The sequence below is a fragment of the Pongo pygmaeus genome, chromosome 10 (assembly GCF_028885625.2).
Source record: "Pongo pygmaeus isolate AG05252 chromosome 10, NHGRI_mPonPyg2-v2.0_pri, whole genome shotgun sequence".
NCBI classification, from domain to species: domain Eukaryota; kingdom Metazoa; phylum Chordata; class Mammalia; order Primates; family Hominidae; genus Pongo; species Pongo pygmaeus.
Window position 1 is genome coordinate 21,509,675 of NC_072383.2, and position 14,711 is coordinate 21,524,385.

At 34.1% G+C, this 14,711-nt stretch overlaps 1 protein-coding gene across 3 annotated transcripts in view; it reads left to right on the top strand.

Annotated features, from left to right (window-relative positions):
- The window catches only part of LOC129009441 (putative solute carrier organic anion transporter family member 1B7), a 113,561-nt gene that overhangs the window by 30,003 nt on the left and 68,847 nt on the right, over nt 1–14,711 (top strand). For all 3 annotated transcript variants that reach the window (XR_008492771.1, XM_054442350.1, XM_054442351.1), the window contains exons 2-6: nt 1,226–1,367; nt 4,842–4,974; nt 7,066–7,187; nt 8,449–8,595; nt 8,788–8,886. Coding sequence is in view for 2 of the 3 variants with exons in the window: in XM_054442350.1 (XP_054298325.1) it covers nt 1,226–1,367; nt 4,842–4,974; nt 7,066–7,187; nt 8,449–8,595; nt 8,788–8,886 (643 nt within the window). In the remaining variant the exon portion in view is untranslated. The remainder of the gene's footprint in view (nt 1–1,225; nt 1,368–4,841; nt 4,975–7,065; nt 7,188–8,448; nt 8,596–8,787; nt 8,887–14,711) is intronic.

A 14,711-nucleotide genomic window follows, 5' to 3' on the forward strand; every position in this document is an offset into this window, starting at 1 on the left:
TCAAGAAACAAAAGATGCTGGTGAGGCTGTGGAGAAATAGGAACGCTTTTACACTGTTGATAGGAAAGTAAATTACTTCCATCATTGTGGGAGACAGTATGACAATTCCTCAAGGATCTAGAATCAGAAATACCATTTGACCCAGCAATCCTATTACTGAGTATATACCCAAAGGATTATAAATCATTCTACTCTAAAGACACATGTACAAGTATGCTTATTACAACACTATTTACAATGGCAAAGTCATGGAACCAACCCAAATTGCTCATCGATGTTAGACTGGATAAAGAAAATGTGGTACATATACATCATGGAATACTACACAGCCATAAAAAGGAATGAGATCATGTCCTTTGCAGGGACATGGATGAAGCTGGAAGCCACCATCCTCAGCAAACTAACACAGGAAGAGAAAACCAAACACCACATATTCTCACTCGTAAGCAGGAGGTGAGCAGTGAGAACACATGAACACAGTGAGGGAACAACACATACCAGAGCCTGCTGGGAGTTGGGGGGCAAGGGGAGAGAACTGAGAGGATGGGTCAATAGGTGCAGCAAACCACCATGGAACACATATACCTATGTAACAAACCTGCATTTTCTGCACATGTATCCTGGAACTTAAAGTAAAATAAAAAATAAATAATAAAAATAAAAACAATAAAAGAAAATGTGGCATATATACACCTTGGAATACTACTCAGCCATAAAAAGGAATGACATAATGTCTTTTGCAGCAACTTGGATGGAACTGGAGACCATTATTCTAAGTGAAGTAACTCAGGAATGGGAAACCAAATATTGTATGTTCTCACTTATAAGAGGGAGCTAAGCAATGAGGATGCAAAGGCATAACAGTGGTATAATGGACTCTGGGGACTCAGGGGAATGGTTGGGAGGTGAATGAGGGTGAGACTATGGGGTACAGTGTACACTGCTTGGGTGACAGGTGTACTAAAATCTCAGAAATCACCACTAAAGAACCTCTCCATGTAACCAAAACCACCTGTACCCCCAAAACTCATGAAATAAAAAAAAATCACTAAAAAAAAAGTTATAGGGCTGACAAGTTCCAACTTGTATAGGAAAAAAGATGAGTATGCTTTTTAAGATAAAAATAATGTTTGTAAGTAAAGAAAAAAACTATTTTAATTCCACATACCTATAAACATTATACAGTTCTTTAATTAATCAATTTTCTCTTTCTGCTGTTTTTCAGATCTTCTTGACACTCCTGTCATTCAGCTATGTTGCTAAAGCACTAGCTGGAATTTTTATGAAAATATCAAGCACTCAAATAGAAAGGAGATTTGAGATATCCTCTTCTCTTGCTGGTTTAATTGATGGAAGCTTCGAAATAGGTAGCTTTTTTTTTTCTATTTTAATAACCATACTTGCATATGTTAAAAAAACAAACCGTTTTTAACACTTGGCTCTCAGCCAGGTGTAAATTTGTCCCTCATGAGTGATTTGACAATATCTGAAGACATTTTTAGTTGCCATAAATAAGCTGAGGAAGGGAGGATGCTACTGGTACCCAGGGGTAGAGGCCAGGGATGCTGCTAAACATTGTGCAATGCACAGGACAGACTTACCAACAAAGAACAATCCTTCCCAAAATGTTTATAGTGATGATGTTGAAAAACTCTAATCCTACACAAACTCATTGTTTGCAAATTAATGCCTTGTGAAGCTTTACCTCCCTTGCCTCAAGGTGCCCCAGTGTGAAGAAAGTCTGGGGGAGGACTATAATTCTTATGGTTTTAGGAGGGAGGGACTGTATAGGAGCAACCTACACTAGATTCTAGTGTCTAACGGGGTACACAATTGAGGGGTTAAAGTCTTTTTGGGGGAACATTGAAGATATTGCTTTGTTGCCTTCATTTTAATTTGTATTTCTGCAACAATAGTGAAGTTTTAAATAATAATTGAAATTTTTTTCTTATGTATTGCTAGCTCACAGTCTCTGCTAAATTTCCCTCTTCTTTTCACTTTCTAATTATTTAGAGGGACCTCCCAATTGTGTATTATATAAACTGCAAATATTGTATATAATTTTTGTTTCTCATGTAACTGTATTTACAATATGCTTAACTAAATAATATTTTAAAAGTAATTGTCAAAAGAAGACATCTCTTTAAATCAATTCAAAATATTTGTGATTCAAAGATATTACGCTCTACATGTCCTTCACTCTTTCACCTCTCAGGTTCAATGAAATCATCAAGGATTTTAGAATTAGAATGTTATTAGTTTTAAAGTTTAATTCACTGAATGTCTCCTTTTGTTAAGAAATTGATCCTTTGTATTTTTGTTAAACTTTGAAGCTGTTTACAGCACTTATTTGAACATCATTATCAGTTTTGTTTCTTTGCTTTCCTCTGTTTCTTGAATCTTGTGACTTCAAATCTCATCTTTAGTCTTTCTGGAATGTAGCTTCATGTATAGATGACCTTCTGTATACACAGTTCCCACATCCATGGATTCAACCAACCGTGGATGCAAGATATACTCAAAAAATATAAAAATTAAAAAGTAGCAATACAATTGTAAAAATAATACAAATAACAACAGAATAACAACTATTTACATAGTATTTACATTATATTAAGTATTAGACATTATCTAGATATGATATAAAGTATACAAGAGGGTATGGATAGGGGATAGGTTTTATGCAATATTACACCTTTTTACTTAAGGAACTTGAATATCCACAAATCTTGGTATCTACAGAGCATCCTAGAAGCAATAACCCATGGACACTAAGGGATGACTGTAATTATTTTTTTAGGAAGAATTTAAAATGTAGCATATTTTCTTGGAAAATGTGCTTATTTGACTAGCATATTTAAGTGATAATTTGTCTGGATATGGAATTAAACATTCAAAATCCCTTTTTCTCAAAACGTTTAAATTATTTATCTACTGTTTCATAACATTCAGTGTTGTATATAAGAAATTAATGCCATTGTAATTTTTATGCACTATGAATCTCTTTTTTATCTCTAAATCTCTGAAAATATACCAGCATATATCTGAGACTGTCTCTTTCTATATTAATTCTGCTGGATAAAAGCAGAAACTTTCATCTTAAGTCTTCCTCTAACACAGTGAATTTCTTCTCTTTTTCTTTCTTTTCTTTTCTTTTTTTTTTTTTTTGAGACGGAGTCTCGCTCTGTCGCCCAGGCTGGAGTGCAGTGGTGCGATCTCGGCTCACTGCAAGCTCGCCTCCCTGGTTCACGCCATTCTCCTGCCTCAGCCTCCCGAGTAGCTGGGACTACAGGTGCCCGCCACCACGCACAGCTAATTTTGTTGTTGTTGTTGTTGTATTTTTAGTAGAGACGGGGTTTCACCATGGTCTCGACCTCCTAACCTCGTGATCCACCAGCCTTGGCCTCCCAATATTTTCTTTCTTTTCTTTTTTTTTGCGGGGGGAGGAGGGGAAACAGTTTTTCATTCTTGCTATCCAGGCTGCAGTGCAATGGCATGATCTCAGCTCACTACAACCTCCGCCTCCCGGGTTCAAGAGATTCTCTTGCCTCAGTCTCCCAAGTAGCTGGAATTACAGGCATGCACCAGCATGTCGGTTAATTTTGTATTTTTAGTAGAGACGGGGTTTCACCATGTTGTCCAGGGTGGTCTCGAACTCCTGACCTCAGATTATCCACCCGCCTTGGCCTCCCAAAGTGCTGGGATTATAGGCGTTAGCCATCTCACCCGGCCAGCGAGTTTATTTTCTGTTTTCTATTTGTTTTTTTCTATTATTATTCTGTAACATATATGATATAAATAATATATTTTCTGGATATTTTTGCTTTTAAATTATTTTCTTCTAAATTTCTACCTATTTTCCTTATGTTTCATCAATCTTCTCTAATGTCATCTTATTATATCAAGTTCTAATTTGTAAATTTTTAATAATATTTTAAATTTATAACAATACTTTATCATTCTTTTGTTACTTTTAGTCTGCCATTCTGATTTTATGGATGCTACATGCCCTTGTACCTCTAAATATGCTAACAGAATTTTTAAAAAAATGTTTTTATTGTTTTTAGTTTAATCTTGTTTAAGTACTTATGCTTATGTTGCTTTATCTGCTGGTCTGTTTTGATGCTCTTCTTTCATGCTACTATTTTTCATCAATGTCCAATAATTATTAATTGTTGTCTGTTAATTGTTATATATCAGGCTACAGATAAATCCGAATTGGTCTGCTCTGATTGCTCTTCTTCCACGTTTTAATCTAAATAATTTATACTCAACATTAAATCTCAAATGACGTCTCCTCCAGGAGATTTTCACAAAGCCCATAATTTAAGCTATTTCCGTAACCTAATAGTACCTCTATTCATCTGTTTTATTTTATTACTAATGTGTGTCTAGAGAACGGGTACCATGGTTTATTCTTTTTTTATATTTCTGACTCTGAGCACCGTGGTAGGTATATAGTATAAACTTAAAGAATGCTGGAAATAAATTTTAATAATGCATGAATGATGATAAAAAGATTTCTCAGATTAGGAAGACATTTTTCCATCCCAACACAATGCAGTAAACTCCAAACTTTCAATAACATTTTGCTTCTCTCATATTGCCAAATTACCTAAGTGTTTTGTTTGCATATAAAACCTATTCTACTTATCATTAGTACTATACAAATTTCAATTAGTGGTTTAATGCAGGAGAGCTGATCTTCACAATTAAATTACATGGTCTTTGAGGGAAGGTATGATGTCTTGGGCTTTATTTGCAGTCATTCTGGGGCATTCAGTTCTATCAGATACAAAATTGAACTAAGTCATGTCAACATAATTTTGTTCTCTTTCTAGGAAATTTGTTCGTGATTGTATTTGTAAGTTACTTTGGATCTAAACTACACAGACCAAAGTTAATTGGAATTGGTTGTCTTCTTATGGGCACTGGAAGTATTTTGATGGCTTTACCACATTTCTTCATGGGATAGTAAGTGTTAAACAGCACTGAGCCATTCATTATCAGCAACTTGTAAATTAGCAGTAGAATTTTATTTTTATCCTTTAAATAGTTGTCTTTTGAGAATATTCACTAAGTATGTCTAGAAATGGAGTATATTTCTTTTATATGATAGTTAATGTATTGCTTTATTCATTATGGCTTTCATAGACTTTGAAATAAGAATAATATTACATAAGATGTAAAGTTTCAAATGAAATAAATAAGCTATTTATTACACGAAGTATAACACGTGTACTTCATGTCTTTGCCTGTAAGATTTTAATAATACTCAGTAAGACTTCACAGCTTCACCTGCTGCATATAAGTTTTCCCAACAGCATTACACCAAAGTTGTTCTTTCTAAAGTAACTGCGTAGTTATGGTTAGTGTAAGGTGTTCATAAGAGAAAACTGGAAATAGCTAAAACTTAAAAAAGACAGCGCTTATTTTTTACATAAAAGTTAATGTAGTTAGTCCAAGGATAATATGATTCTATTCTTTTCATCATAGTGCTATGCCTTGCATGGCCTTGGCCTCATGGTACAAATTGTGGCAATGTATTTTCTGGCAGCAGGATAGAAGAAGGGAAGAAGAACGAGGAGAAGAACCAAAAATGCACACAGACTGAGGCTTAAGGAGCATTTTCAGAAGCAAAATGTTTCCACTGGCTTCACATTTACCAGAAATTGGTTACATTTTGCACATAGGTATATAGATACTGGGGGGGGAAAGACTTTATTCCAGGACGTGGTTTCCAGCTACAAATCCCAACTTCTGTTACTATAGAAGGAGAAAAAAAAGGATACTGAGCGACAATGAGCAGTCCCTGTTAGAGACAACAATTACTTACTCATTGCCATATCCAGCAATCATGCCTTTTGGTCATCATATTAATTCTGTTCTTTTCCTACATTTGACCCTTATAAGAACTTTCTTCTTAATGGTACTGCTCTAATACTCATCATAGTCCATAATCTTGATTCATTTTTCTACCTTTGTGGCCTCTTCATCATGCCCGTCCTTTTTCTCTACTTCTGACACCATAATTTCAGTGTCCCATAATTCCTTCTAATCTTCTTACTATCTTATTCTTCATGATTTTTATGGAGAACATGCTTAGATGCAACCATCACAGCTTCATCTTCCATTGCTCCCCACATTTGAGGACCACATTCCAGGCTTACAGTTCTCTAAATGTGCCAGAGTATGTCATCTCTTTGCACCTGTTGTTTCTACAGCCATGAATACTTTTCTTCCTTTGTCTACCAGTTAAACTTCTATCCATCTTCAATATTCATTTTATCTGTCACGCACATTGCAAAGTCTTCTTTGATCTACCCACCACCTCCAAGCAAAGCTGATCATCTCTTTTGTGTGTGTATGTGACAACTTGGGACCTTACATATTAAACTTATTGTGTCTTTGATCATATGCTTTTATCTCAGAGAGTGTGAAATCTCTAAAGTACAAAAATTGAGCTTTATTTCTAGTTCATTGAAGCTGAACATAATACCTGGCACACTATGTGCTGCCCTCAGAGCTCACAGAGCTCCTTAGTACTTTTGGATATCAGCATCTGTCTCTAATTCAGCACCATCTCTTTTGTTCTTATTAAGTTCTTCCTCATAAAGTTAAAATAGGTTAGAAATTTTTAATTGAGTTTTGAAGAGTCAAGTATTAGTGTGTGTGTGTCCATGAAAGAAAATCAGACAGACTTACTATCTTTGGTGATAACTCAAAGGGATAAATAGATATATTTAACAGATTAAAAAAAAAAACAGGTGAAACAGGATATTTTACATCTTGACCAGAATATAAGCATTTCTAGGATTATAGAAAAGTGATAACCCACTTTATCCATGGTGTGTTGAATTATCTGTCTTAGTAGATACTCCCATTCCCGCCCCACCCCCACCCCCACTTATCATCTCTTCTGACATACATGCTGGGAAATTGACAAAGAGAAGTCTGGTAATTCGAAGACAGTGTCAACAAAGGGGAAAATTTTTCTGCATTTTTGGGAAAGGTGAAAATATTCAGCAGATAAGCAAAATGTTCAATCCAGTGTTACTCTTATAGTTACAGGTATTCTAAAGAAATCAATATTGATCCATCAGAAAATTCAACATCAAACTTACCAAACTGTTTAATTAATCAAATGTTATCACTCAATAGAACACCACCTGAGATAATAGAAAGAGGTAAGAATTAATACTGACAGTTAAAAAGTATAAAATTTATATATCGAATTACATCTATAAAATGTGATTTTTTAGCAAAATTGATTTAAGAACAAATAGGAAAAATATTTAACCCTTACATACAGACAAAATCATACTGTTAATATACACAGTTGACCCATGAACAACATAGATTGCAGTTGCACCTGTTCACTTATATGTGGCTTTTATCCAACCAAACAGAAGGAGAAACCCACCCATATGGAGATCTTACTTCTATAGGTAGTTTCCACAGGGCCAACCAGAGGAATTAAGTATGCATGAATTTGGGTACACATGAGTTGTCCTGAAACAAACATCCTTCTATACATGTCAAGGGGTGACTGTAATATATATGAAGGATATTTATAAGTAGATGAGGAAAGAGAACAAATTTAGTCGGTAACTGGCAAAAAAGGTACACGTTTAAAATTTAAAAAGCAGGAAGTGACAGAAATATGTGAATAATGTAACTTTGCTCTTCATAAAAAATGCAAAATATTATAGCATTTGAAGATTTTGTGCCATTATAACACAAATAATAATTTATAATTATAACCCAAAAGTTTAATGAAAAGAAATGGAAAGGAGGAAATATAAGATTTCACATTTTATATACTTCTGGAAGTTTGAAAATTTATAACTTTTTCTGGAGATTAATTTTTAATATATATTAAAGAACAAAAATATACTTACCTACTTTAGTGATAAATCTTAAGAAAATAATCAGGAATGTGCACAAGGACTTATTTACAATTATAGCCATGACATCTGTGTTTAACAGAATAAAAAATGTAAATATTTTGTAACTAAAAAAGGAGATTGTTTAAACAAATGAGGGAACTGTTATTCAACGCACTACTATACAGTCATTAACATTTTCACATAGAAGAAATCTTAACAACATGGGGAAATTGTGATAATATAGCGATAACTATGTATGCAGCTTAAAAATAACCTAGATATTTATATATTGTACATAATGAATATTATGCATATTTTGTGCACCAAAAGTGTAGAAGATCTAGAGTAACATTTGCAATGATCTTCTGTGTGTAGTGTGATTATAGATATTTTTTACTTGTTTTCTTTGTGCCCTTCCTTATTTTCAAACTTTGCAAAGTGAATATGAATCACTTGTAATTAGAAAAAAAATAGAATAGCAAAGGGTTTAAAGTAGTTACATTTCTAATAGGAATGTTAAAAATAATGTTTAAAATAAAACACTCTCTTGTCTCGATAGGTTGTGTGAAGAAATCTGGGTCACACATGTGGATCTATGTCTTCATGGGGAATATGCTCCGTGGTATAGGGGAAACCCCCATAGTACCATTGGGGATTTCTTACATTGATGATTTTGCAAAAGAAGGACATTCTTCCTTGTATTTAGGTAATAAACAGAAAATATTAAATTGCATGGTTAATCCCTAGGTCTACCTTTGAAATAATAGTATCATTAATTGTATTCTTTATTAGAAAAAATATTTGGAGAAATGTATTGTGTAATATTACTTTTAAAAACATGTTGAATAAAAACCAAGTATTTGCGGTATCTGATTAAATTGTTTTGTAATACTGACAGGTACTGTGAATGCAATGGGAATGACTGGTCTAGTTTTTGCCTTTATGCTGGGATCTCTGTTTGCTAAAATGTATGTGGATATCGGATATGTGGATCTGAGTAAGTACAATCGGAACAAGGTATCATGATAGTGCCTTTTAAGTGCAGGACACCATTCTTCCAAATAATTAAATTTACTTTTTCAATAGTACTTTGCTTACTATTTTCCAAAAGTTACAGGTAGGAAATAAATGCATTAATAATCAGAATAAAAATGAAATTCAGCTCCTTTTTATACTTTGCTTATAAAACTATGTGTAAATAGAGATTTTTAACAAACTTATTTTAGATTACTTAAAATGTCCCTCTCTGAAAACTGACTGCCAAGTCCAGTACATTTTATTTTTCAGTTGATGGTGACTTGGTGGATGTGTAGAATTCAGAGTTTGCTTTGCTAACATCTCCTTGTGGCTGCTTCATTGGCTTATGGTGTGGGTGGCTTAAGAGACAACAGAGTGCGCTTTGGTTATGGTCATTTTTCCTGGCTCTCACTGAGGGCTTGGCCTATGGCAACATTTAATGAGTGCTTGTAGAACAAATGAATGAAGGAGAGGACACATAAATAAAATTTATGACTTTTGTCTTCACTCTCGGAGGCTTTATTTCTTCTCTCATAGAAGAATGAGAGCCCATGTTGTAATATCTGCCTCGACTTCATGCCCTCCTTTCTACAGATGTACCTGTACTATATTAATATTTATCTTGTTTTACCCATACTTATGAAAAAGTATCTATCTTTAACTAATATTAATCGATCCAACTGGGGTTTAGATTTCATCTTTCTGCCTCTTCTTCATCTGCATCCTCTCTTTTCCTCAGCAAACACTCTCAAGTCTCTCCCATCTATTTACACATGTACATTTTTTATATCCCCAAATGACTTTCCAGTTGATTAACTGTTTCTCAATTCATCTTCAAGGTCAAGTACCTAGAAAAAAATCATCTAAGTGCCTCATCGTCTCATCTCCCATGTACTTCTCATCTACTATAATCTGCTTCTTACACTAATGAAACACAAAAAAATTCTATGTAATTTACTAATTGTAATGGATTTTTTCTATAATTTGTTTAAATATATATTTCTACTATTTATTAATTTTTTTCTTAGATTTTTTTAAATAACTACCTAAAACTCAACCTGTCAAATGCTGGTCTCATCATCTTATTTCCAAACCCACTTTGTTCCCTATATTCCCTCTCTTGCTGAGTATCTGTACCTTAATTCAATGATTGACTGAATTTCTGTACCCTGTAATCTCACACTCCCCTTTATTTAAAATTGGAAAAACTTTTATCTCTTTTATTTTCATAGCTCTTAAAGTCTCTTTCAACATGTAGCTTTCCTCAGATAACCCTTACTTAATCATTTTCCATTGGTCTCCAATTCGGTGCCCCTATTAATGACCAAGAGCATGTCTTTATTGTAGCCCTTCTCACAACAATCTGTAAATATGTGTGTACTTACCCACCATCTCTTTGAGAACATGACAGAATGGTGTCTGTCTTAACAAATAATAACTGATTAGTGTTTGTGAATAAACGAATATGATTTTCTATCTCACCAGGACTTAAATAGATCACTCCAATGAGACCAAAGGATTCATTCTGAGAGGAATAGACATCACAGTAGGCCAACAAATTTGAGAGTGCTTTCTAATGTAAAACAAAAGCAAATACTTGATGATGATTTATATCTTCCATTTTAGAAATGTGACTTACTGTAGCTACACATTATATATTATATTTAGTCATTTGATTCCAGTTTCATAATTGCTTTTATCACTGAGTACAAAATAAGTGGTGAAGGGCTTTAGGTCTTTAGGGTAATAGTTTTGCAGTCTCTCTACTCTATTCAGAAATAATTACAGCATTTTAGAATTCACGGTTATTCAATTTCTACTCCTGTCTGTTCAAATATTATCACATCTTCTCTACTCAGTGAGAAGCATGAAGTGCACTTATTATAAAGTATACTTTGGCAAACTTCAATTCCTACACAAGCCAAAGGGATAACACAAATGAGTAAAGAGTGTCAAAGACCGGAAATTAGGGTTTGATGGTTAGAATGGGAAGGGTTGCTGTTGGTAAACTGCTATCACCACACACCCAAAAGCTCGGGCGCCACCCAGCTCTGGCCTGCACTTTTCATGCAGAATTTTGGACGCAGCATTGAAAAGACCTTCTGGTTGGTTTTCTAGAACATCCAGAAACTAAGATTTTTTTTTTTTTGGTAGAATTTTCCACATTTTAACATGGTATGTTACCCAAGGGAAACACTGTCAGACAATATCTAGCTAGGTTATGTTCTTTAGTTCCTATACAAAGACCAGTGAAAAAACCAAAAAAGTCCTCAAAATTACATTTCTGACAGGCGATAAATAAATACTTCGCATGTATATGGAGTTACTGATTTAACCAATCATTTCCTGAATTCAGTCTGTGTTGTTGATTATAAAACAATATAATTATAAAACAATATGATCACATAAATCAATTTTAAAGACAGATTCATCATGGAAAATAATTTATTTCTAAATAGTTTTAAATCAAGTCAATATTTTATTATGTCAGTATTTTCTTATGTCAATGAGTTTCCTTATAGATCAGAGTAATGGCATCATTTAATCGTGCTTCGAAGTTCTATGGTGTGTGTTTTTCCGTGTGTGTGTTTTCTCAATTCTTATTATTTTATTATTTTATTGTGGTAAGAACAACTAAATTAAAATCTACCTTCTTAACAGATTTTTAAAAGTAGAGTTGACCTTTGCACAGCACAGGTTTGAACTGTGCAGATCCACTTATACATAGATCTTTCAATAAATGTATTGGAAACATTTTTTGAGATTTGTGACAATATGAAGAAACCTACAGATAAACTACAAAGCTTAGAAATTAGAAAATGTTAAGATACAGATATATCGTGAATAAATAAAACATATATAGATGCTAAACTACTTTATAATTTACTACAACAAAATATGCACAAATCTATTATTAAAAGTTAAAACTTTTAAACTTTACACAGAAAAACTCTTATAGATTTTACATGATGCCATTTGCAGTCAAGAGAAATGCAACCAAACATAACAATACAGTATTAAGTCATAACTGAATAAAATTAACTGTAGTGCATATTTTACTGCCATAAAAATTATGTAACCATCTCCTGTTGTTATTGCAGTTAGCTCAAGTGTTGAGAGTATTTACTTAAAATATCACGTGTCATTCATCATCTCCATGTGAGTGGTTTTCATCACTCTCCAGTAAGTGATGAATCACTTTAAAAAGTGAACTCCTGTGGTTCCTGTGTATTTTTCATTTTGTTTAGTGCAATACCATCAACCTTAAATAACACTGTGTGAGCCATATGAAGTGCTGGAAGTGCTCCCAGAAGCACAGAAAAGACATGACATTACAAGAAAAAGTCAAATTGTTTAATATGTACTGTAGTTTGAGCTCTGCAGCTGGCCACTGTTTCAATATAAGTGTACCCAGTAGAAGGACCATTGTAAACACACACGCACACACACAAAGATAGAGAGAGAGAGAGAAATGGAGCAACATGAAGCCTCACTGCAGCTACACCAGTGGGCACAAAACCTGTGCTTTTAGTGAAATAGTTTTTATCTCATATTGAAAATGCAGCTTTTATGTAGGTGCAACACTGCTATTAAATTAGAGACAAGGAATCATCCCAAATGCAGATCAAGGATAGACTGGATAAAGAAAATGTGCTATATATACACCATGGAATACTATGCAGCTATAAAAAGGAATGAGATCATGTCCTTTGCAGGGATGTGGATGAAGCTGGAAGCCATTATCCTCAACAAACTAACAGGAACAGAAAACCAAACACTACATGTTCTCACTCATAAGTGGGTACTGAAAAATGAGAATATGTGGACACAGGGAGGGGAACAACACATACTGAGGCCTGTCAGGGAGTGGGCACAGCAGGAGGGAGAGCATCAGGAAAAATAGCTGATGCATGTTGGGAGTAATACGTAGGTGATGGGTTGATAGGTGCAGCAAACCACCCTGGCACACGTTTACCTATGTAACAAATCTGCACACCCTGCCCATGTATCCTGGAACTTAAATTAAATAAAAAATTTTTAAAAAGTATACCTGTAAGACTCAAACATGATTTGAGAAAAAGTGAAGTCGTTATATGACAACTTAAAGCAAAAGGAAAATGAAGGATTTAAAGCTGGAGAATTTAATGTCACTAAAGGATAATTTGAAAATTTTAGAAAGAGATTTGCCTCAGAAAAGTGTCAAGATAACTGGAGAAGCAGCTTCTGCTAATCAGGAGGCAACAGAAATAGTGTTCTAGATAGCATTAAGAAAATCACTGAGAAGAAAGGACATCTACCCGAACAGGTTTTTAATTAGATGAAAGTTCCCTATTCTGGAAAAAAATGCCACAAAGTACGCTTATTAATAAGGAAGACACGTGAGCACCAGGATTTAAGGCAGGAAGGGATAGGCTAACTCTGATGTCCTACGCAAATGCAGTGGGGTTTAGGATCAGAACTGTTCTTACCTATACAACTGCTAATCCCTAAGCCTTGAAGGGGAAAGATAAAAAACACTTTTTAGTGTTTTGGTTGTACAACAAGAAGGACTGAACAATAAGAACATTTTTTTACTAAAAAGTTCTGACAGTTTCCATTGATACTTTGTTCCCCAAGTATATGGTATAAGGAATATGGTGGCAGAAAGGGTTTGCTTTTTTAAAGTTGTTTTGGTAATAGACAATGCTGTTGGTCATCCAGAACTCCATGAATTGAATACTGAAGGTGCTGAAGTGGTCTGCTTTATCCCAATGTCTCTAATTCAGCCCATAGATCTGAGGTTATAAGGACATTTAAGGCTCATTACACGTTATGCTATAGAAAGGATTGTCATTAAAGTATAATAATAATAAAATAAAAAAATAAAAAAATGCAGTTTGTTTTATGTAAACCACCAAAAAAAAAAAAACAAAAGAAAGGATTGTCAATACTGTAGAAGAGAACCCCTATAGAAAGAACATTATAAAAGTCTGAAAGGATTACACCATTGAAGTTGCCATCATCTTTACAGAAAAAGCCACAAAAAGCCATCAAGCAGGAAACAAATTTCTACTGGAGAAAACTGTCCTGATGTAGTGCATAACTTCATAGGATTTGCAACATGGTCATTCAAGGAAATTACAAAGAGATTGCAGATATGGCAAACAAAGATGTGAAGAATTTCAAAATATGGATCTTGGAGACATTCAAGAGCTAATTGGCACCACATCAGAGGAGTCAGCAGAAGACAACTTGATGAAGATAAGTGCTGAACCAATCTCAGATGATGAGGAAAAAACATAGAAGAATCAGTGTCAGAAACAAATTGACATTAGACAATCTGGCAGAAGCGTTCTGATTATTCAAGACTGTTTCGATGTATTTTACAACGTGGAACTTTCTGTAATGTGGGCACTGAAACAAAAGCAAACAGTGGAAGAAGGATTGGTATCATATAGAAACATTTTTAGAGAAGTGATTAAACATCAAAGTCAAATAGGAATTTTGATGTATTTCTGTAAAGGTGCACTGTGTGTACCTGCCTTTCCTGTCTTCCTTTTTACCCCATCCATTGCCTCCACCTCTACTACCCTACAGAAAGCAAGAACAATGCCTTCCCTCCCTCCTCCACCTACTCAATGTGAAGAGATGAGGATGAAAAACTTTATGAGACCCACTTCTATTTAATGAATAGTAAATATATTTCCTTGTGATTTTCTAAATATCATTTTCTCTAGCTTACTTTATAGTAAGAATATAGTCTATAATACATATAACATGGAAAATATATGTTGACCGTTTATGCTATTGGTAAGGTTTCTGGTC